General features: G+C 42.1%; 1 protein-coding gene across 1 annotated transcript; it reads right to left on the bottom strand.

The window, feature by feature from the left end:
* Positions 1-3,768: 3,768 nt before the first annotated feature.
* On the bottom strand, positions 3,769-23,479 carry LOC111865183. The gene is made up of 4 exons (XM_023852990.2): positions 23,182-23,479; positions 16,437-16,631; positions 4,713-4,825; positions 3,769-3,795 (listed from the first exon to the last, which is right to left on the bottom strand). Exons 1-4 carry the CDS (start codon positions 23,252-23,254, stop codon positions 3,769-3,771), a joined length of 408 nt encoding a protein of 135 aa, XP_023708758.1. The 5' UTR covers positions 23,255-23,479.
* Positions 23,480-25,118: the final 1,639 nt, after the last annotated feature.

The following is a 25,118-nucleotide window of genomic DNA, read 5'->3' as shown; positions in this document are numbered from 1 at the left end:
TTGCACATGGCATTTAAAATCCCGAACGTATATGGCTTTATAACAAAATTATGCAGGAAACAAGCAGAAATCATACAAGATCATGAAAATGAGAATGTCCGCAACATTGGACAAGGTGAAGCCGGACACAGAAAGTATAAGAGGCTTAAACTTGGCGGCGGTCAGGCATACGGCCGTTCAAGTGACTAGACTACTGTGGTAGCGAGTACAACTAGAAATAGGGCGTAATCTGCTGTACTGAGCCTGGACTGACAGAGGCCTTGTATATATTGTACATAAAAATAGGAATTAAGATTAAATTGTAAATATATGTAAATACTGACAATGGACTTACTAACACAGACTATGACTGACAAATGACAGACCCGACCTCTCGTCAGAGAGGGCGCCCCAAATGAAGAGGACAGTAACTTTCATATAAAGAAAAAAAAATCTGGTCATGAGCCCCAGTCGGGGCTCGACACCAAGACAGACAGACTGACTGACCGTCAGTCGCAATGTGACTTTGACCTGAATTAGAATTTGGTCGAGTTCTGGAGGTGGAAGTCGAAGATGATTGAAAAAAAATAGCAAGAAAGGAATTAGACTGTGAAAAGAAAACTTCACATGTGCTGCAGTTACAGTGAGACTGTCATAACTACTGTTATGAAATCCGTTGCCAGGATACGACTAGTGAAAACTGAGAACCCTAGAGAGAGAGTGAGAGAGTGAGTGAGTGAGTGAGTGAGAGTGGGAGTGGGAGTGAGAGTGAGTGAGTGAGTGAGTGAGTGTGTGTGTGTGTGTGTGTGTGAGAGAGAGAGAGAGAGAGAACTGCGAAGTGTATAGAACAGCGACAGCGCTGTCTCACTCGTAGTTACATGTTGAGTGTATAAGGTATTAATAAATCCAATCATACAGTCCAAAACCCGTCTATAAGTCACGCACAACCCCTTACACGTGCCTATATATTCATGTAAATTATTGTAACATAGATTGATACAGCGTTGCTAGGTAACTGACTGTTAAACACCTAGCGACCGAATACACGCAAGGCAACAATGGGAGTGTGGCGTTTTCTATGCGTTCGGCGTCATAACTGTTGCTATGTGATCGCTCGGTAAACGCGTTCGAACAATACAGACTGTTTTCTGCGTGGTCAGTGCGGAGGATATACAGGGTGTTTCACGACTTTATGGCACACTGCAGGAGGTGATTTCCTAGGGCTTTGTGATCAAAAAAGTTCATATAAATATGTGTCCGATTTTGGACGGTTACGGAGTTATGGCCGTTTTTTCATTCCCGTACACGCCCTCGTGTGAACCGCGCCTGTCAGCTGGCGGGTCGCTATTTTTACACAGCTACAGACAGAGCGCTCTCGTTATCTCGACACTTGAGATGTACCTGAGGCGGGGAGGGTTGGTATGTCCGGCGCGGTTCACAACCGAGCGGCAGCCTGTGTTGCGGCCGGCGGTGGCATTTTCGAAAATCAGCTTTAAGCACCAATAAATTCAAATTAAAGGTAATTTCACGAAGTTAACTTTACATTCATACTTTAAATGTATCATGTATTATGCTGGTTTATTATTTTGGTCCGTCTATTGTCAGTAATCGTTACCTTCTATTCTGAGTTTAAAACAGTCATAACTCCGCAACCGTCCAAAATCGGACACATGTTTATATGAACTTTTTTGATCATAAAGACCTAGGAAATCACCTCCTGCAGTTATGCCCTAAAGTCGTGAAACACCCTGTATAACGACAGAGAGAAAACAAAGGGGAGTATTTGAGAGTGTTTGAGCTTTTTTAGGTAACAGCAACGGAAAGTTCGTAGAAAACCTGTGAAGATTTAAAGTGTGATTGAAGATAATTATGTGCAATATTTGGAGTGATTTAAAGCGCTAATTTCAATGTTGAGATACTTTACCCGGAGAGGACTAGTGTGCGTAAAACAGTGGATTATGAGGTGTATGTAAATCAGCGATAGCGCTGTAATTTAACTGTAATTGAGAGTGTGTGTAACTAAGTGGTTAATAAATTTAATCATGTGAACTAGAACCCGTCATCTTCGTCACGCGTACCACCCTACACGTGACAATATCATGAACTTCATCAGATTTTGTGAACATTTGTGGTTTTCAAGGAGGTGGTTACGAAGACTTCTATCTCCTGGTATTCAACACCAAGTCTTCTGCCGAAAAATCAACCGACACTTCAGATGAATACGCTGCCTCCATTGTAATGGTTGAGGTATAAGCCAAGCAAGAACCAATCAGGAAGTATGCAGCAATTTGCTTATTCTTCAACCCTGAAGATAGAATCTATACGTTCCTCGAACACATCGGTTGAATTTCAACGGAATGTTCGGTGTTATATCTCAGAATACAGAATCATTCAGAGAGTTAAGTAGTTAAGTCTTAATTTTACGAATATCAAGATGGTCTTTCGGCCATTTTGAATCTCACCGCCTTGTTGGTCCGTACCAGAACCTGAAGACCGTTTCTTTCCAGGTCATTTGTCTAATTTCGATGGCGTTCTTTATCTGTCGACCGCCTCTGTGGTCTAGTGGTCAGAGTTCCTGGCTAGAGATCCAGAGGTACCGGGTTTAAGTCCCGGCTGTATCAGATTTTCTGAGAAGTATTGGGTCTGAAGCGGGGTCCACTCAGCCTCGTGAAGATAATTGAGGCCCTACTTGATTGGAAAATCAGCGGCTTCTGTCTAGAAAACTAAGATTAACGGCCGTGTGGATTCGTTGTGCTTACCACGCGGCACCCTCTATCCGCTAAAGTTGGCACTAACTTCGCCGACAAGCGACGGTCGCTCGGTCGGTATAGTTGGCTTGCGGACTAAAAGCCACGGAATTTTCTTTATCTGTCCACCTATATCTGTAATGTTTAATCCCTCTGTCTTTCTCGTATTGTGAGCCCTACTGATTTGGTGACACATTTCACGACTCTGTCACTGTCTTAGGGCTGCATAGCGTTGAATTGTAAAACAGAAAAGAAGTTTAGAATCTGCTTTATGATTCAGAAAGCAAAAGCAATATACAAAAAACACTTACACCCTATATTGCCTGAAGTAATTACAAATCGACGATAGTGAGACGGTGAGTCATCCATTCATTAGTCTGAAGGCGTGTCCGTAATATTAATAATGACTGACAAGTCCAGATGACCTCTATTATGGAACGGTGACTAAGCTGTTTAGATAGGTACCTCGTCTACACAGCTCGACAGATTGGACCAGCTGATTGCACAGGCCAGATTTACATTGAACACCTGTTCATTTTCTGATATATTTCGCTTATTTCTTTTTATTTACATACACGATTTGTATAAGTCACGTGGTCTCCTTCATTTGACACTTGACCAGCCTCAGGTGAAATGATTCAAGCTTTCTATGTGTCTTGTTTTGCATGAATTTGTATGGTTGTATTGTGTCGTAATCTTGTTAGTTCAGAATTTAATAGTGACAAGCAGCGCCATGGCTTCCGACCGTGGCGGCCCAGGTTAGCGCTAGGGCCTGATTATGTGGGATTTGTGATGGAAAAAGTGGCTCTGGGGCAGGTTTTTTCCGAGTACTTCGGTTTCCCCTGCCAATCTTCATTCCACCAATTGCTCCACAATCACCCTCACCTAACATCTGGGACTGGTACAATAGCCCAGAAGTGGCCGCAGTACCAAGTGGACTTAGTCCCACCCCACTAATAATAGGTAAAAAAAAAAGATAAACTATCCCTGTAACAGGCCGTGAAGGCCCAAAGGGTTGTGAGACGTCAAGGCTCATTACTTGTCACATCAGCATGACAGATGGCACTGACTGCAATTGCTCACAAGCTCATCAAATTTAATTTTAAAGACTATTGATACGAACGAAAACAATATTATAGCGGATTTGATGAACGCGTTGCCAGGCAAAGCTCCGTAAACACAAATAGAGGCAACAATAGAAGGGAAACTGCAAAAGCACGGATATATATATATATATGAAGTATGCTACCAGGCAACACAGCGGTAAACATGCATCCGAAAAACATGGGAGACGATGTTTTCCATGGGGTCCGTGCAAAGGGGGTATCTCAAAAACAAGACAGTAAAATATGGCCGCGAGTCCCAAGGCACTCGGTTCCGAGAAAGACTGCGCTGGCAAGGGCCAGTAGCATAAACAAGAGACAGACCCGTCCTCTTGTAAGAGAGGGCGCCCCATAAAAACAATACCTGTCAATAGTCATAAGTATCTGGTCATGAGCCCCAGATTGGGCTCGAAACCAAGACTTACTGACTGACTGACCGTCAGTCGCAATGTGACTCTGACTTTTGCTACAGTTCAGTGACAGTGACCGTGGCAATGACATAGTTCTATGTTCTCGGTGGGGGATAGCCATGGGAAGTTTGTAGAAGGTTTAACGTGTGTCCACTCAGCCCCGTGAAGATAACTGAGGAGTTATTTCAAGGAAATAGCGGCTCCGGTATAGAAAACCGAAATTAACGACAGTGGGGATTCGTTGCTTACCACGCGACACCCTCTATCCGCTAAAGTTGGCACGAACTTCTCCGTCATCGACGGTCGCTCGGTCGGTATAGTTTGCTTATGGACTGAAACCACGAAGTTTGTTTTATCTATACGGCCACAGCGGCTTGAAGACATATTCTTGGAACTATGCGCGTCGTGATTTTCGAGATAGATCACATGTAATTTCATTTTGGAATTTGATGATACGTGGAAATCAGGCTTACCTTAAAGAAAGAGCTCTCGAGATCGGCAAATTCTAGATCAATAGGCCAGAACAGGCTTCTGCAGCTCCTCTGACAGTTGCCAACGTCAAGCTGGATGTCTTCATCCGACGCTCCTGCGAACAGAGCATCAAGTAGCACCAGATAACGTCCAGGATGTGTATTCAATTCAATTAACTCCACAATAAAATTACAGACCTTCTGAACATTCTCCATCGTTCTATCTTTTCTTTAAGAACACACGTTTCGGAAACTGAAATCTATCTTCGTCCTCAGGTAAAGGCCTATTCAATTGGGCCCAATCGACAAGTAGCCCCATAACTCCAGACAATGTCCAAAACTCAATAGTTGTATTAGTGATCCATCTTCCCAAATGTTTAGATCTTACTGATTCCATAATACACGGTCTTCCTTGACAAACTGACAATCATACCATAATTACTGGGACTTTGGACTTTGTCCATTGTCCGGTAGTCTAAAAACCTAAAGAACAAACGTTTCGGAAACTGGATATTTTTCTGTCCTCAGGTGAGGGAGAAGACACCTAGCCTGTTTGGTCCTTTAGAAAGAACTAACCTCAATCACTGGACAAGCCGTGTCAGAGTCAGAGTAACTTGCGAGTGAAGGTTTGCCGCCAATCAGTTCGTCTAGGCGACAAGCCTCCTTGAGACCCACGACGAGAATTTTTATTTTCCAACTGAATACTTGAGGTTATAATCCTTATGTAACATTCTCTGTGACGAGAGATGAGTCTGTCGTTTACGATTGTTGCTGGTCCTCTCGCCAGCGCAGTCATTCTGAGGTCCGAGTTTGCAAACTAAATATTTCCCGTCGAACTCTCAGCGGGTGTTCCACAAGTTATGCTTTATATTAGCAACGTATACACTGAGAAATTGTAAACGCAATGTCGAGTCATCGTCAAACAGTGACGTAAAACTTCACGTCATCATTACAAAGTGACTCTATTCTATTTTCAAGATACGATTGGAACAGGAACCGCCCTTAACGGAGATCTCGTTAAACACAGGACTATTCTTCCGCCAGATTACGTGCTGAAGTATAACATATACTCAAGTATGCTTTATATCTATATATATGGCTCTACAGTCCTTTGTTGGACCTTGGCCGATTTTTCTGTTTCTCGATCTTTTACACAGTCGGTAAGAGTCCATGGAAGGGGGATGAGCCAGTCACAAGACCGCTACCTACACACAGGACAGCATAAACTGATATAAACATAAATGCCTCAAGTGGGTTTCTAACCCATTATCCGAGTGTCTGAGCGGGCGAAGCCGGTTCATGCTTGAGACCGCGTGGCCACTGCGATCGGCCAGGCATGCTTTACGCAAAAAATATTTAATGTTAAGGCAACAAGATAAAGTTAACTAATTAAGCGCTACGTCATGAAGGCGTATGGAGGAGTGGATGTATAGATGCAGATATTCTTCATATTAACACTAGTTGAAGGTGAGTGGTCAGCTTCACGCCCCGGCCGCTTTACACCCAGGGAAAGTGCCCCTGACACACAATGGATAGGCGTCTGGGTGGACCCGAGGTCCGGTATGGACGAAGTGGAGAAGAAAAAATTCTTGCCCTAACCGGGACTCGAACTCCGACCCATCGGCCACCCAGTCCCTATCCAGTCGCTATACCGACTGCACTATCTTGATTCATACATACACAGTGTTAAAGTCTAGAATTTAAAATTTCCATTGTTCTGCAACTGTCCAATGTTTTATAAGCAAAAGAATTATGCTAAAAGGTGAAGTTGTCCCTGTGCTTAACTAATTACGCACTACGCCACGAAAGCGTATGGGGGAGTGGGTGTATAGATCCATGTTTTCCTGACCTCGGCACTAGTTGGAGGTGAGTTTTCAGCTTCACGACCCGGCCGCTTTACCCCCGGTACCCATTGTATAGGAGGCTGAGTGGGCCCCAGAGCCGGTCTTGACGACGTGGAGAAGAGAAAATTCTTGACCTCATCGGGACTCGAACTCCGACCTCTCGGCCATCCAGTGCGCAGCCAGTCGATATACTGATTGCCCTATCCCGGCTTCGTTCCATAATACGACTCTTCTTAACTCGCTATCTCTTCTCTTTATTTTCTTACGTACGTCGAATGAAAAATATTGGGTTCACATCTCTTTCAGTTTATCTGTGAGAAGGTAAGGCTAAGCACCACTGTAGTACACCTCACACATTGTTTATCATAGCTTATTTTTAGCATATTTTCTATATATTTAAAAAATAAAAGGACGGTTATGAGATCACGTTGTCTGTGCATACATCTCTGTCCGCCCATCTATGAACCCTCTCCCCCCGAATAATATTTAAGCTTATGGTATCACCTTGCTGTCTGTCTGTGTACCCTCGTATCAATTTTTCTTAAGAGGCTTATGATATCACCTCGCTGTCTGTGTATCTGTATAAAATCCACATATTTCTTTTAGTTTTCCATGCTGCCCGTGATCATTTTTAATATTTACCTCCCATTTTAACCCTCCACTTCCGCTCAAGTTTTTCAGTTTGTGTACTACCCCCATCTCAACGCTTTCATTGAAACTGATCGGAAAATTTCGGCTATGTGTGAAACTTACTGTCCATAATGTAGCCCAAAAGTTGCCTAAAGAGATGGCTTTTCAAATATTATTAAAATCAACTTCATGTTAAAGAGAACCTCAAGTCACATTAAGAAATTCTTCACACATGAGAATACTGTTTACACACTTTTAATGTATTTAAAAATACAGCGCTAATAAAAGATGTAAATAAGTTAGATGAAGTCTGGGGAATATACGTACACATAGTAGGATGTCACAGAAGTATTTTAATGGCACGTTTAGAAATAGATCACTGACAGGGCCCAAGTAAAAGAATTTAACGCATATACATATTTGAGTTTTTGGGCACGTTGAAAATGGGGCGGTAGTTGTGTTGAATTTAATTTGGGCGTATTGTCAAAGAGATATAGCCTACATAATTTTCGTAAATATATAAATCATTTTGTGCTTAAGATGAATCTAGTTCGTGCTCTAAATACTTACCAGTTTATACAATGATACCAATGAAACTTCCTTAATAATTTACTGCTATTCGGAAGTTGTGAGGCTTTGGAATGAACGTAAATTCACACAAACATCGGTTTATGAACCTAATTAAAGAATTTGGCATCATATCATGCATATTTGTGAGATAAGTTGTGCCAGTATAATTTTCCCCTTGGCTAAGAAACTGCCAAGGAAGCGAATACTTCGCAATTGTAAACTAAAGTATGGATGATTTATTTTATTTGTTGAAGAGTCTCGGTTCTGCGAGATCACATGGCTGCCCAGTTTCTGTCTCTAAAATACCTAACCAGAGCTCTGATAGTTCAGCCTGTATAGCGGCGGGCGATGGGCTGGACGACTTGGGTTCTATTCCCGGCGGAGGCATGGTTTCCTTATCCCCATTGCGGCCAGACGGTCTCTGAGGCCCACCCAGCTTCCTAACCAATGAGATTACTCCAGGGGGTAAAGGGGACAAGGGTGTGAAGCTGACCACTTACCTCCATCTAGTGCAGAGGTCAAGAATGTTGCAGCTACACTTACACTCCTCCATACGACTTCATGGCATGGCGCTTAATTAATTAAGCACAGGAATAACTTTATCCTTAATTTTAGTCTTATGTGGTCTAGTGGTCAGAGTTTCTGCCTACAGATCCAGAGGTCCCGGGTTCGATTCCTGGCGCGACCAGATTTTCTGAGATATAGCTTGTCTGTAGCTATTTCGAGGAAATACCGGCTCCGGTCTAGAAAATCGAAATTAACGACCTTGGGGATTCGTTACACTGACCACGCACACCCTTTATCCGCTAAAGTTGGCACTAACTTCGCCGACAAGCGCGGTCGCTCGGTCGGTATAGTTCGCTTGCGGATTAAAACCACGGAGTTTTATATCGTCTCGTCTATGTAGTTATAATTTTTCGGGTTCGTTTATTCACAAAAATTGAAAGAATACGCCCTAAGTAAGTAAATGCTGCACATGCGCCGTATGTTATCGTATATAACAATTTTGTATCTTGCAGGATGTTTTATTTTAATATGCAGTAGTTCGCTTCAGTGATATATTTAAAAGATATCTTGACAGTTTTCATCAGTTTAGGTACCTTTTCGAATTACGATAATCTTTATGCAATATAGCTAAACTCCAGGAAGTAGAGCCCTTCTTCAGAAGCTGCTGTTCTTTAAATTATTCACAAGATTACTCAAATTTCAAGGACCACCAAAAGCAAATTATTGTATTCGCAACAGCCCGCACTGGGGCAAATGGTATTTTAACAATCTAGTCCTGAATTCTGGAGCTTCTCAGTTCGAATATCGGCCGGGACACTAGCATTCTTGAATATGATTTTCGTGGTTCTTTTTAATCCCTCCAGGAAAGTTCTATGATATTTCGTCGATATGGCCACGACAGACTCCTTCAAAATCTTTTGCAATGCATCATGGTCACTGTCATCAGATGCTCTATAGTTAAGTTACTGGGAACATCGCGTAAAACGAATCACGGAATGTAAGAGGCCACCACTGATTCTTTGCCTGAATTAATTAATTAATTTTAAATTTCAACATTTTACAAAGGGAAATGTTTTAAAAATGGCCCTCATCTCTAAACAAAGATATCATATATCGACTGAAAAATCAATTTGTTAATGACTTTTAATTGAACTATAGCCAACAAGGAAACGGACCCTGGAAATAAATATTGTGGGGACATATCTTATTTAAATTTAAACTAAGCGGTACAAATATTTACCACTGCATAATAATGGGTTAACCCGCCGTATTTATCTTTTATATGATCATTACCCAACGTAACTCTGTTTTTGCACCTAATTATTATAGTATAATTATCAAAATTTATTATTGCAATCTATAGTTATTTCTTCAAAGGATGTTCTAACCCGAAGAGTTTAAATTACAAGATTTTGTTTCATTCTCATCCATCACTTTCATTGAGGTGTGCTGTGGTCCCCAGTAGAAGCTGGGGTCTCTCCCGTGACCCATTGAGTATTGAGTATTGAGTGGGTGGGTTTCCCCATGCACTTATACCTGTTATTAGTCCATTGTGCTTCCCCCTTTAATTTCTACTGTCTCCATACCCTACCGGTACTGGTGCTCGCTATTAGCCCCTATCTGCCAGCGAGGTTCCAACCTTCTACTGGCAGTGGTATCTAATAGTTAGTCCCTTTCTGTCAGAGAGGTCCCCCCTCCTCTGGCAGTGGTACCTAATACTTCCCCATCTACCGGAGGCATTGGAAACTACTTTGGGCGGGAAACTTTTTGCCAAATTTAGCTCAGAGGTCTCCTAGAGACATGAGGTTCTTTTACGTGCCGTAAATCTACGACACGGGACCCAGGGCTTAAAGTCCCTCCCGGAGGACTTGTTCCCTGAATTCCACGACCTCCGCCGGGTGTGAACCCGCGTACCTTGGGTCATGAGGTGGGAACGTTACCCCTAGACTACGGAGGCCGCTCCCGTGACCCATTACTTTCTGGGCAAATAATAATTTATTTAATATTAACATCTCTGAACAAGCTCAGTAAATAATTGTGTATTATGTTCTGTTTGTTGAAATGTTTTCATCATAATGGACGGTTCAAAATTTGGTTGATATTCAGCACTGACGAAACTCTTATTATTAAGAAGGCTTGAATGCCTCATAAGACGTGAAACTTTCAAAGGGGAGGGGGAGGAGAAATGAAAATTTAAACCTTGACATACTCAACCTTTGTTCATTACTCCCTTTCTCGGGCACGTGTTTGAAAACCAACTGCGACGCAAGGAATTCTGGGTCCGCAACGTATTGGAAAAACAAATACATTAACCTTGCAGATGACCGAATTATAGAAGTGAGAATTCTGTACTGCGTAATATATTTCTGAAATAGTGAGCACAATGTGATAGAATGGCCGTGAAGAAACATCAAGAATTCCGCATAGACGGGTTTCATTCCTGCATAAACAATTCCATTTCTCGCTCTTCGCCTGAATATCCGTCGTTGTTCTTCGATTCAATTTCTTCCCTTCAAACTACCTTCAATGCCGAACTTTGGCCGTAGTTCTCTTGATAAAATAAATTCAGACACGTACTTTCTTCACGTAAGCTGCTACAAAACCTAAGTAAACACGAGAAATTCTTAAAGGAGCTTGTTATGCCTATTTTCCTTTCAAAAAATTCGATTTAAATAGCGAAGATAGCAGAATACACACATTTATAATTATGTGATGTTCAAACACTTTCATATATCTAATTTATATAATTCATAATTCCACTGCATTGAATTTGTTAAATGAAACATCGTCAACTCTTCTGAAACTTCACTTCCTGCCTTTAGGGAGGAATATAACTTTGTTTGGAAACGGCGTGCTCCGAAAATTATCTGAGCCCAATAATGATAAATTAAAAATAAATACTTTCGACTTTACTGAAGGAAGTCCATTAATTAGGCTGAGCATGTAATATTCCTACAGCATTGGGACCACGGAGGTTACTATGGACCTCGGATGGAAGAGACTGGAAATAAAGAAATAGTTTAAGTTGTCCCTGTGCTTAAAAAAAATTAAATTCGCATAGTAGGGGGTGGAGTCCAGTTGGGTCCACTCGGTACAGAGGCCATTGATTGGCCTATTGTACCTGTCCGGGTGATTATGATGATGAAAAATTTGGTGGAATGAAGATCGGCAAGGGAAACTGAAGTACTCAGAGAAAACCTACCCCAGCGCCACTTTGTCCACCACAAATCCCACTTGACCAGACCCGGGTTTGAACCTGGGCCGCCAGCGACTAACCGCTTGAGCTATGACTCGGCCTGCCCCTGTGCTTAAATAATTAAGCACTACGCTATGAAGGCGTATGGAGGAGTGGATGTACAGATCCAGATTTTCTCGACCTCGGCACTAGCTGGAGGTGAGTGGTCAACTTCACGCCCCAGCCGTTTTACCCCCGGGGCAAGAGCTTCCGTTAGCCATTGGATAGGAGTTTGGGTGGAACCCAGATCCGGTCTGGACATGGAGAAATGAAAATTCTTGCCCCCACCAGCACTCGAACTCCGACCAGAAATACACAAAGAAATTTTGATGGACAAATTTCTTGAAAACTGGGGTGTAGAAAAGTAGAATAGAAGGTAATTGTAGGAAATCAGGTGGGAAAAGTGTTTGTGAAAGTGATAAACGGAACTTCATCAAGATCGGATTTTGGTGTTAGCGATATTGAAAGTGCGGGCTATATTGTGACCAGAGGTCAGTTAGCTGCTTCAGAGTTCTCTGCAAGAGGAGAACACAATCACCGGCTGTGACATTTAGACGCACAAAAAAATATCGTGTCCTTTACTGCAGGAATTGTGCAACATCGCATAAACTCAGATAAATATAGAACATCTCAGTAAGTAAAAAGGTAAAGCTCTCCTTGCATTTAATCAATTTAGCTCCACACAATGAAGCCGCATGGACGAGTGAAGGTATAGCTCCAGCATTCTTGACCTCGGCGATAGATGGAAGTGAGTGGTTAGCTTCACGCCCTGGCCGCTTCACCCCTAGAGGAAGAGCCTCCGGTAGCCATTGTATAGAAGTCTTTATGGGCCCCAAATCTGGTTTGGATGCTGTGGAGCAGAGAAAAAATATCTTGCCACTGCTGGGAATCGAACCCTAGTTCCCCGGCCATTCAGCCTGTACTCAGTCTCTATAATGACTGGGCTATCACGGATTACGCCCCATTATTCATATTTCTCTGTCGGATCTGACCCACGAAACACAATATTTTTTAATAATTTATAGACATGCTTAATAACAAACACTATGAATTCTAATTCCTAGGTTTTCTTGGCTGGAGCTTAATATAGAGTTTAAATTTTGTACTAAATCACGTCGAATTTTGAGGGGTTTCCAAAGTTTCGACATACCTTACAATTGCTACCTCAGGGTCTTGGTGGTTGACAACGCTTGCACGGCTCTCGCATTAGACCTTGTGTCGAAGATGAAGTAACTGTTAGAAGAAGAGTGCGATGGACATTTCCTATTGGTTAACATTTCTCTCCTTTCATCAACCAATCGCAGTGTCTCCTCCAATACACCGCATAATGCGGGAACTGCCACATATAAAAGATACCTACTTACTCACGGAGTTGAGCCCTTCTTGAGGAGCCGCCAATTCTGCAGCTACTCAACAATTTCCCAGCATTTTATGGAACCTGAAGGTTCATTACCGTGTCCACAAGAGCCCTCCATTGGTCCCTATCCTGGGCCAGATCAATCCAATCCATACTATCCCATCCTATCTCTCTAAGATCCATCCCAATATTATTCACCCACCTACTCCTTGGTTTTCCCAGTGGTCTCTTTCCTTCTGGTTTTCCCAATATCCTATATGCATTACTCTTCTCCCCCATTCGTGCTACATGCCCTGCCCACCTCATCCTCCTTGACTTGATCATTCTAATTATACTTGGAGAAGAGTACAAGTTATGAAGCTCCTCATTATGCAGTAAGAGATACCTAACCATACTCAAAGTCATTAATCCTGAAGATAGTAACTACAAGGCTTGCCGAAACGTTGGAAAGCTCTCGTCGTCGCGAAACACGATGGAACAGCGGGGAGAGGACACAAGTTGCGCTCTAGGTGAACTCTATGTCAGATGATGACAGCAGAATGGCTTCGTGATGCAGTGCCCTCCTAGCGCATATGTGTGATTTGAAACCCGCAAGAACTTGTTCGGTCAGTCTGTGGGACGGAGGTTTACATATCTTTATCAGAGGTCAAACTTTCCTTACAAAACACGACATATAACAACATTATCAAGTAAAATACACGAATAGTTTATTCTGACGTCATTCTGTGAGATTAATGTCGTAATGAAATGGAAAAGGTAAAGTTGTCCCCGTGCCGGTCACGGTAGCCCAGCGGTCTAAGGCATGTACTGTTTCCGCTCGCTTGGAAACCGGGATCGTGGGTTCGAATCCCCCTCAGGGCATGGATGTTTAGTTTGTGTGTGTTCGTCTTTCTGTGTTTGTGTATAGGTAGAGGCCTTGCGACGAGCTGATCACCCGCCCAAGGAGTCCTACCGAATGTGTGAGATCTAGAAAAATCGAAGTGAACGGAGAAATTCATGGAGGTAGGCCTAGGCCCTCGGGGGCTGTAGTGCCAAGAAAAAAAATAGTCCCCGTGCCTAATAAATTAAGCACTGGGACATGAAGACGTATGAGGGAGTATGTACACAATACAATTGATTATTATATAATAGAAAATATATCATAACGTTTAAGGACGAAGTATGTAAAATGGGAGACACGTAATTAGAGCGCACAGAAGAAAAAAGTATTCTTATAGCTGAGTGGTAACTATTTTTACCAACAATTTTAACTTTAATCAGTTTGATATTTCACCCTCAGAATGTACATATATATTCCACATAGTTCTCAATATAAACTGTGATTAAATGTGGATTTTCGTAAACTGGATATATTTAAGTAATGATAAAGTCAAGGAGAATGCGATGGGTAGGGCATGTAGCACGAACATGGAAGAAGAGGAATGCTAACAAGATATTGGTGGGAAAGCCAGAATGAAAGAGACCACTGGGAAGAGTAAGACGTAGGCGGGTGGAAAATGTTAAAATGGATCTTAGATGGATAGAATGGTATGGATTGGTTTGATTTAGCTCAGGATAGGTACCAGTGAAGGGCTCTTCTGAACACGGTAATGAATCTTCGGGTTCCTTAAAACGCTGGAATTTTTTTTAGTAGCTGCACAATCGGCGGATTCTCAGGGAGGGCTCAGCTCCGTGATTGAGGGATGTACTTATGTTACCAGATGTAACGATGAAATGGTTCCCACTCGTATGGTCCCATTAGATATAGCCTCGCTTCCTGGACAACACAAGTAGCTCAGTAGTGCAGTACCTAGCTCTCTGTAACGGATACAACTGAGCACTAACCTTTTATCTCTTCTCTGATGAAGCAAATATTCGGTTTCCCTGTTTGAAACGAAATTCAATACGATGAACAGTTTACAAGATAACGCATGTTCGTTGCTTATTTTTGTACACCTTCGTTAGAAAGGTCTAGCCTTCGCATACACGTTATTTACATAATTAAGTGCTGCAGTCAGTCAGACTGTGTCCATATGGATATGCGATAAGTATTCACGAAGATTCAATTCGATGCAATCAGGTCATTGGCAGAAGGGTTACAATTTATGCATATGTTAGTACGGTCTTAACTAAATTTGGTGGCCTGTAGTCCGCAAGCGAACTATACCGACCGGACGACCGCCGCTTGTCAGCGAAGTTAGTGTCAACTTTTGCGGATAGAGGGTGTCACGTGGTCAGCGTAACGGATCCCCACGGCAATTAATCTCGGTTTTCTAGTACGATCTAATGAAAGGTTAAACGTTAACAGGTAAAAAAATATGTAATTGAAAGGCGATGAAATGAAATGATACCTATTATTTACTTTGTTGCACATTTCTCCGTGATTACTAAAACGAATGCCAAGACGTATGTGAGCGCGCAACAATCACCTTCCCCAGTCTAACAAGTCGACTACGTCATATCCTGGCCCGTAATTTGTATCCGAGGGTCTTACTGCAGCCACCACGAAGAGTTCTGTCTGGTTCGTTATAAGGACGTGTAGTTCATAGGCTGAATATCTTCGAACTACACGGCGTTACAACTCTGAAATAAAAATCTTCNCCCTCGGTATCTGATATTTCCCCCATCTACCAGAGGCATTGGAAACTACTTGGGCGGGAAACTTGTTGCCTGCTTTTGCTCAGAGGTCTCCTAGAGACATGAGGATTTTTACGTGCCGTAAATCTACGACACGGGACCCACGGCTTAAAGTCCCTCCCTGAGGACTTGTTCCCTGAATTTTTCCGCCCTTAAAAATTCCACGACCTCCGCCGCATTTGAACCCGCGTACCTTGAGTCATGAGGTGGGAACGTTACCCCTAGACTACGGAGGCCGCTTATGTTAGTACGTAATAAACGGAGCAATCTGTTTCAAGTTGTAAGGCTTATGACATGAATTCGGGAAGTGTCCGGTTCAATTCTCGGTAGAGACACCGATTATTCCGATTAAGGATGTTCTGATCTGAAAGAACACAGCCGCCTCCATCTTCAGGGCCGAAACGTAGATCTACCAAGAATTCAGCATGAAGCATACGGGAATATACAGGCCAGAAGGGAAATTGCAAGCCGTCTACACTAACAATCTGGTTGACTGTTATATCTCAGAAGGTAGAACTCTTCAGAGCCATCGCTGGGAGAACCTCAACCCCTACATCCTCACTGAGAGTTTTTAGTGGTTTTCCTTAGACCTTTCATATAAATTCCGCGATATAACTTCAATTACGTCATTACCGTTTCCTTCCACATCCTTTCCCACTCATGTTTCATTATTCCTCACACCACTGGGGCCCACCTAGCCTCATATCAAATATGTACCGGGGATAAAGCGGTAGGAGCGTGAAGCTGAGTACTCACCTCCATCTACTGCTGAGGTCAAGAATAGTGGAGCTGTACCTCAACTCTCCATATGTCATCATGGCATAGTGTTTAGCTACTCATACATAGGGACAACTTTACCGTCACCACTCGAAGCTATAGCCCCCCCACCCAATAGGGACTTCACAAATACAGACGTGACCCAGGTACACCCGGGACAAGGGCTTGATATTTGATACTGTGTCACTCACCTAACCCGATTGAGATGTATTTCTCCTGTCTTATGCAGCAGGCATTTTCAATGTTCTGTCCGATGTCCTCTACTTCGGATGCGGTTGTTGTGGGTTCTGATGGCGAGTCGTCCGCGGTCTGCGTGCCATGGCGGTGGCGCCCCCTGTGTTCGAAGTTCCTGTGATGCTCTAGGCCGTTCAGGGACAGACCCGCTGCTGTAGAGACAGACGAAGTGGCAGTCAGCCAGAAGTTTTATATAGAAACTAGTAAGTCAAAAAGAAGTCCTAGGCAGAAATTATGTCTGGTCTTGCGATGCTTAAATCTTTACAGATCATTTGTACTTTCATTTAAGATTTTTCATATATACGTAGAGAACAACTATTTTTTATTGCTAGTGGGGTGGGACTAAGTCCCTTGTACTGCAGCCACTTCTGACCTATTGTTACCAGCCCCAGATGATAGGTGAGGGTGATTGTGGAGCAATTGGTGGAGTGAAGATTGACAGGGGAAACCTGCCCCAGCACTACTTTGTCCACCACAAATCCCACTTGACCAGACCCGAGATCGAACGCGGGCCGCCGCCGTGGGAAGCCAGCGACTAACCGCTTGAGTTATGGCGCGGCCCTGGAGAACAACTTGCGTGCTATCCATCAGGTATTTTCTCAAGGAGACGCGGTCAAAATATTTCAGTAAAAAGTAAGTTTAAGCAGTTTAAGGGTAATTTTACCGACAAGGGTAGAGTATTCGGGTTATTAAATGAAATATTCATTAAAATGTTTATAATTTTGGTATTAATATTTGGTGGGGCACGCAGTAGAGTAGTTGGTTGAGGAAATATTCTACAAACCAGGTGGTTGAAGGTCGCGGATTCGATTCCCGATGAAGTAATTAGGTTTTTCGATTTACCTAATCCTCCTAAGCTCACTATGACCCAGGGGTCGTCCTAGGGGTAAATGGCGGCCGGCACGTACGACTGGCAACCTCACCGCCATCTGTGACCGGATTGTCTATAAAATGTGGTGGTGTGTCGATGATTCATAAATTTATGGGTCTCCACGGCCTGTTAGAGCGATAGCTTCACGTTTCTTAAATTAATATTTGGCAAGTTTCTTGCATTTGAAGTCGTATTTTCTTATCAAAATATTCAAGGCAAGAAATATTCCAAAAACAAAAAAAAAGTCAAATAATCGTACCAAAATAAATTTTGGTGTTAATATTTGGTACATTTCTTGAGACTGGATTTTGATTTTATTTAAAAATATATAAGGGAAGGGGATGTATCTGGCTTGCTACCCCCACCTCACTACCAGAGTCAATGAAGATTTAAATGCACATCTTCTACCGGTAACAATGATAGTTGACTGATTGCTACAAATTTCGTTGCCATGTTTACAGTTTTTAAATATATATTGTCCTTGCTTTTAGACTTGGTCTTTCTAAACAGAATGCACCGTGAATTTGGCCGATTCACTGACTTAAGGACTGTAAGAAATGTATGGTTTAGTCAGAGGCTTTGGTTCAGTGCGAAGGCAACCACTGTCCCGCTACTTCTTGCCATACTTCTTCTCAAGCTCCAACTGGAACTTAGATCTAAAGACAAACATTCAGTCTGCAGATATTAATTTTTTTAGATGTTTTTTTATTGCTAGTGGAGTAGGACTAAGTTCCTTGTACTGCGGCCACTTCTGACCTATTGTACCAGCACCAAATGATAGGTGAGGGTGATTGTGGAGCAATTGATGGAATGAAGATTGGCAGGGAAACCGAAATACTCGGAGAAAACCTACCCCAGCGCTACTTTGTCCACCACAAATCCCGCTTGACCAGACCCGAGATCGAACCCGGGCCGCCGCGATGGAAACCAGCGACTAACAACTTGAGCTGTGACGCAGTCCATTGTTTATATAAGTCATGTTACTTAGAAATATGAGTTTTTTCGACGATGAAGCTCCAGCCAAGACCTCAGCTTTCTGCTTTTATTTTATACACTTTGTTTAGGGAGCGCAAAATGCCCTGAATGCCTCAAAGACGCAGTTTAACCCTCTAAAGCACAGTGCTTACATAGGACGTAACTGAAAGGTGCGGACAAATTTTGGACAGAAATTCTACATACCAAAAGGAAAAATGTCCATGTTAACATATATCCGAGAACATTTCACCTCTGAGTTACAGCTGAAGAGAATATTTCTAATGAGTCCTAGAAATGTCCTCTATGAGAATTAATGCAGGTATCGACAGGTCTCATCATGGACCTCAGCTGGGGTGGCTGTGAATTGTCTGACACGCATCCACAATGCGATGGTGAGGTGCCTGTTTGTTGTCAACAGGAGCTGCATACACAAGGGTGTTTAGGTGCCCCCACAGGTAATAATCCAGATATTTATGTTTGTCGTGGAGCGTGGAGGTCATGCAGTGGGTCTTCCTGTACCTCTCCATCGGTCATGATATGTGTTACTGAGAACATCTCGCACAGCACGGAGCACCATGCATGTACCGCATTCGTGTTCTGACTGCCAGTAGCTCTGGCAGAGAATGCGAGAGGAATTCCCGGTAGCGGTTGCCTGTAAGCCGATGTGACAAAAACATGCGGGCCTACTAATCACCAACAGTGCCTGCCTACAAATAAATGCTGAACCGCTGCTAGTGTCTACGCAGTATTCCTTCAACTGTAACTCACAAATAAATTTTTCCGGACATATGTTGGTAACTGAGCGGTCTGAAGCATGACCTGTCTTCACCCGCTCGAACGCTTGGGTCGTGGGTTCGAATCCCATTCGAGGTGTGGGTGTCTGCGTCAGTTTTTTTCTGTGTTTGTGCTGTCCTGTATGTAGGTATAGGCCTTGCGATAGACTGAGCCCCCGTCCAAAATGTCCTACCGTCTTTGTAAAAAGGTTAAGAAACTGAAAAAGCGGCCAGGCTCCAGAAAATGAACATAAAAAAGAAAGGAAAATATGGAACTCGTGCCCAAAGTTTGTCCGCACCTTCACTTACATTTTGTATATGTACCACCTATTTTAAAGCACTAAATCTCTGTGTTATGCTCACGGACTGTTGTCTTTCGCATATTCCCTAAACAACATTAGAAAGCTGATCTTCATAGCGGAGACGTAAAGCGTTTCCTGTGAGTTACAAATTGAATTTATAAGAATATTATTTAGCAGAAATGAATAATATACACATTGTAGCTCAACATTCACACTAGATCATTATTTAGAAAGCGCTGCTGTGTGTAGTGGTTTACTACGCACTAGAATGATGGAATTATTGACAATTGTATCAATTAACGCGACGTTCTGATGAAATGGTCTCTCTGAAGCGGGACAACTATGTTCGGAGTTACTGGGTTTCTGGACACTGCCCATCGTCCTTTATTCAGAAAACTAGAGAACACAGTTTTTCGGATACTGGATCTGTTTTCGTCCTCAGGTGAGTGGGGAAACACCTACTCTGTTGGGACCCTTAAAAAGAATTAACCTGAATCACTGGACCAATGATCAATTTTCCGAAACGTTATGTTCTCTAGTTTTCAGAATACTGGACGATTTACAAAATCCAAAACCCCAGTAATTCGGAATCTTACACACCATAGTCAGAGCCCTTCAGAATATGCTAGGACAACTGTACCTAAGAGAAGACAAGTGACGGTGTTAACCCCTCCGTAACCATTCAATCCTGTCCTGAAGGTCCGTGAAGCAAGAAACACAAGACCTGCTTCTCCCGCTATTCTGCCTTACAGAATGGAGTGACCGCAGCGCTCCTACGTTGTAAAGCTGATTTTCACATCTAAAACTCTTATATTAATGTCTTTTTTTTTTTAGAATTTCTTTGGTTATTTATTGTTGATTTTGAGTCCGCTTTTGGGTCCTTGAACCGTAAAAATTTGGCCAATGTTGCCGACGTTTCGACGGCGTAACTACCTTCTTCTTCAGTTTAGAAGTGATTATGGTGGGTGAGTGTTCGTGTATATCTACAAACGATTCTTAAGATAATGACACCGCATTGCGCGTTAGAAGAACTCGGTGTAAACTTCTACATATATACAAATATTAACATGAAAATATCATGTATTATATTTTTTAATGTGTTTTGGATGGGTTAGTATTTACGCTGAATACTCCTACAGCACGAGCAGCTGACATTTTCTTGAAAACTGCGTATGACAATGAAAGGTGCCTCCGAAATACATGAGCTGTTTGTGATAACGAAATTTCTTAAACCAGATTATATCTGACTGGCGAAATTATTTAATTGAAATGCCCATCTTGAACCTAATGTTATTGAGAAATGGTTATAAAAAAAAAGTAATTTCCTTCGCAATGTGACACCGTGTAGTGTGGCTCATAATTTCGCCAGAGGAACGAACTGCCTCCGTTTTCAAAGCCGAACAATGAATTTTGCGAACAAATATGCTTATTTGCATGCTAAAATTAAAATTTAACCCTGGAGATGGAGATAGTAGATTCCTCCGAAATTTCTGTAAAATTTAACAGACTACACGACATTATATCCCACAAGATGACGCTGTTTATAATCGGCTTCATGAGATCCTCGGATTTCACAAATGTGAATTTATCTCGATTTTATTTAAGTAGAACTTTGTAATTAAATTGTGAGTATAGACAAAGTATCAAAGGCAAAATTTTGGCTTAATGTAAAGCTTTCTTTGGAAAAATGCATTTTTGATTTGTTTTAAATATGGAAGAATGTTGAACACGTCGTTAATATTAGGCCGGAAGAGTGACAGATCTGCAACTGTTAATATAAGGTCAAATGTAGTTCAGCCATTGGTCAGGAAATTGTCATGCTGTGCACAGATTGGTCGCCAAACCAACGCGCCATAATGGGCTGGCTCTCTTACGGCATGTTCCAGTTTACACTCTGATTCTTGCCCTTAAAATTGGGGGTAATACAAGATTTTCAAACTGAGACTGAAGAATCTGCATATTCAAATTTACGAGAATCATATATTTCTTTCAAAAGCAGTGCGAAATTATTTCGATATTTTGCGTAGTATATAATTTTTGCAACGTATATAATTCTGCGAATTGAAATACACAGTCAAGAAGATGGATATTAACTTTTACACACAATATTAATAATACAGTTCCTTCAAAATGTAACTATTTTATTCTTTCCCTTTTACAACATGTTTCGACCCCAACCTACCATCGTCAGGTATCTTGATTTGCCAATGTAACAGGATGCTTAAATACAATATTGCAAGATAGATATTAATTTATGACGAGCAGCAAAATATTCCCACTTCATCCACCAATTAGCCGGTCACGATAGCAGAGCGGTCTAAAGCACATACTCACTTCGCTCGCTCGGAAGCCGGGATCGTGAGCTCGAATCCCACACAAAACATGGATGTTTGGTTTGTATATGCATTTGTTCTGTGTTTGTGTTGTCCTGTGTTAGGTAGAGTCCTTGCGACGAGCTGATCGCCCGCCCAAGGTGTCCTACCGTCTGTAAAATGGTCATGAAACTGAGAAATCAGCCCTACGCTCCGCAGTGGGAGCAAGAGGAGAAAAAATCTACCAATTTTATTTTCCAAAGGAAGTTACTGGAAAAGTAGCACATTCTAATAAACTTAATTGTAATACATATTAATCTATATTTTATTAAACCGCAAAGGTGACGCTATGTTCTGGTATGAAAAGAAAGCCCATTAGCACCTTTAAAATTATATATATATATATAAAATTATAGTTCTTGGCAACAGCTTACATTAAAAGTTTTAAGGGGCGGCGCCATGGCTCAAGCGGTTAGTCGCTGGCTTCCACAGCGGCGGCCAGGGTTCGATCCTGGGTCGGGTCAAGTGGGATCTGTGGTGGACAAAGTGGCGCTGGGGCAGGTTTTCTCCGAGTACTTCGGTTTCCCCTGCCAATCTTCATTCCACCAACTGCTCCACAATCATTCTCACCTATCATCTGGGGCTGGTACAATAGGCCAGAAGTGGCTGCAGTACAAGGGACTTAGTCCCACCCCACTAGCAATAAAAAAAGCGTTTTAATGGTCATATAATTTCGTGTTTCTATTGATTCTACATTTCATGCCAATAGAAGCAACGTATCACATCCCTCGATGAAGCGAATTTTATTTAAAAATAATCAGTCAAATTTTACTCAATACATTTAATTGCGAATAATGCATATATATTTTTTTTTCTTAACTTGGGAAAATTTAAATTAATAAGTGATATGTGATGTTCTTACGACGGTGAACAAAGAAATTAATGTGTTTTTGAGTGAGACGTCTTGTGATTTGTTACCGAACTTTACGGCACCACATCCAAAATGGCCATCATCTTCAATTATTAATGTTATTTCGTATATAAGTAAATAAATGCAGTAAAATTCACAGCAATAAGAACTTTTAGACAGAAATTATTGTGTGATATATTTGTATATTTCAGGTCTGAACACTATGGAAGACAAAAAATAATATCAATTTTTAAAATACAGTAAATTTAGCTGCTCTTCAAAATTTTAAGCGAATATCAATGCAGATATATGATTATCGTAACAAATGAATAAAACGAGAGACAAAACTTGGGGAAATTGGCATAAGGCTCTTCCTTATACTAAGAATTTACATATTTCCACATCCTGTATGGGAATCCCAGACTTTAAAACTATCACTATGATGATGTAATAACTTGTTTGTCAGAAGTTATTGTCTACAACGGTCAATAATTTAACTTTTAAAAACGTATAAAAATACATTCGTATAATTCTTTAATATAAATAAGATATTTCTTACCTAGACAGGCATTTCCAAGGTGGTTGACTAGAAGACACGTTACAATGATCAACCATACCCTTGCTGTAAACATGGCGGGTTCCAGCGTTGTTGTCCTAAGGAAGATAATGGCGGGCGGTCCTTCCTGGAGGCTTCGAAGTTGATCTGCTGTAGATCACGGTGTATCAACAACTGTGGTCCGTACAGGGACTCAATCCTCCTTTAATTACTGGCGATGTTCTGCACACACACATACACACAGACACACAGGCACGCTTCTCACATCGACTTCTTCAACTTCGTGGATATTCCTCCAGGGGATGTGTAAGGAATATACAGAGGTAGTAGGGTTAAAGTGTAGGAAGGGAGAAACTGCGAGAGAAATAATAAAATAAAAAAAACTGAAAGCAAAGGGAGGGGTAAAATTTCCAAGAAGAAAACAAATAAACATCGTTTGTGGATCGACTTTTACAGTCAGAAGTGGGGTGGTGGGGGGAATAGATTTTATATCAGAAGTCTGGTTGACATATGACCAATGTGAGGTGCCTAATACGCAGTGGTTGAGTTCTGTGTCTAAATTATGGTGCAAGTGTCTGTAGAAAACAAGAGATCGCCTCTGTTAATCAATCTTGTTCGGTCTGTCATGGTCGAACCAGACATCTGGAAGTGGTAGCAGAATTCTGATGCAAGATGCGGACGTGAGATTGCGACAGAATTGAATTGACCGCATCTTTTTATGCATGATTTAATTCTATCCTTACAAAAAGCAGTCGCATTTGATCCAACTGGGTCCCACAGCACTTGCCATTCACCACTCGAAACAATTTCTTCAATCAATTTAGCTTCTCGCTCACTCTTACACTATCAGACTCCTCATTTCAGGAAATTTCTACCTTCCAAGCCAGTAATGACCCTTATATACAGTTCTTAGGTTTATAATCATGCAAATTAATGCGTTAAATCAGGGGTTCTAACATAGTGAACGTGGGCAGGATGCGGCCCACGACAGTATATTTGCGTTCCAAAACATATGTACAACAATGCTTTCCTCCGCTTTAAAAAATATGGCGAATCACTCACTTACTCGTGAAGCTGAACCCTTCTTGAGAAGCCGCCAATTGTGCAGGTACTCAAGAACTTCCCAGGATGTTATGGTCCCTGTCCTTAGCCAGATCAATCAAATTTATGCCATCCCAACCTATCTCTCTAACATCTATATTAATATTGTGCACCCACCTACGTCTTGGTCTTCCCAGTGGTATCCTTTCTCCTCTCCCCCATTCGTGCTACATGTCCTGCCCATCTCATCCTCCTTGACTTGGTCATTCTAATTATACTTGGAGTAGAGCACAAGTTATGAAGCAATTAGTGGAAGGAAGATTGGCAGGGGAAACCGAAGTACTCGGAGAAAACCTCCCCCAGCGCCACTTTGTCCACCACAAATCCTACTTGACCAGACCCGGGATCGAACCCGGGCCTTCGCGGCGGGAAGACAGCAACTAACCGCTTGAACTATGGCGCGGCCTAATGATATATACTTGCAAATATTCCGTGTCATTTTTCAATTGATTTCACACGACACCTGATAAAGACATAAAAGTTTTTCCCCTGGCTTAATTAATTAAAAACCACACGAAGGCGTAAGGAGGAGTGGAGTTGTGACCTCAGCATTATATGAAGGTGAGTGGTCAGCTTCACGACCCGACCAGTTTGCCCCCGGAGGAAGATCGTCCAGTGCCCACTGGATAGAAGATAGGGTGGACGGCAGGGGGGTGGTGGTCGAAGCTGTGAAGCAGAAAAAAGATCTCTTGCTCCTGTCGGGAATTGAACTCCGGTTATCCAGCCCATGGCAAGTCGCTATATCGACTGAGCCACCCCGGTTCGACTTGATATACCTGTGAGGCTTAGAAAAGTGTGGAATTAGTATGAATTCACTGCCGTAAATAACAACAGCGCAA

The sequence above is a fragment of the Cryptotermes secundus genome, unplaced genomic scaffold (assembly GCF_002891405.2).
Source record: "Cryptotermes secundus unplaced genomic scaffold, Csec_1.0 scaffold238, whole genome shotgun sequence".
NCBI lineage: Eukaryota > Metazoa > Arthropoda > Insecta > Blattodea > Kalotermitidae > Cryptotermes > Cryptotermes secundus.
This window is presented reverse-complemented; position numbering and strand designations above follow the sequence as displayed.

Coding starts and splice junctions, on each gene's coding strand:
- LOC111865183 (XM_023852990.2), bottom strand. CDS start 23,254: ATGTTTACAGCAAGGGTATGGTTGATCATTGTAACGTGTCTTCTAGTC. Junction 16,632..23,181: donor CCTTGGAAATGCCTGTCTAG/GTAAGAAATATC, acceptor CTGTCTCTACAG/CAGCGGGTCTGTCCCTGAAC. Junction 3,796..4,712: donor TCGAGAGCTCTTTCTTTAAG/GTAAGCCTGATT, acceptor GAGCAATTGCAG/TCAGTGCCATCTGTCATGCT.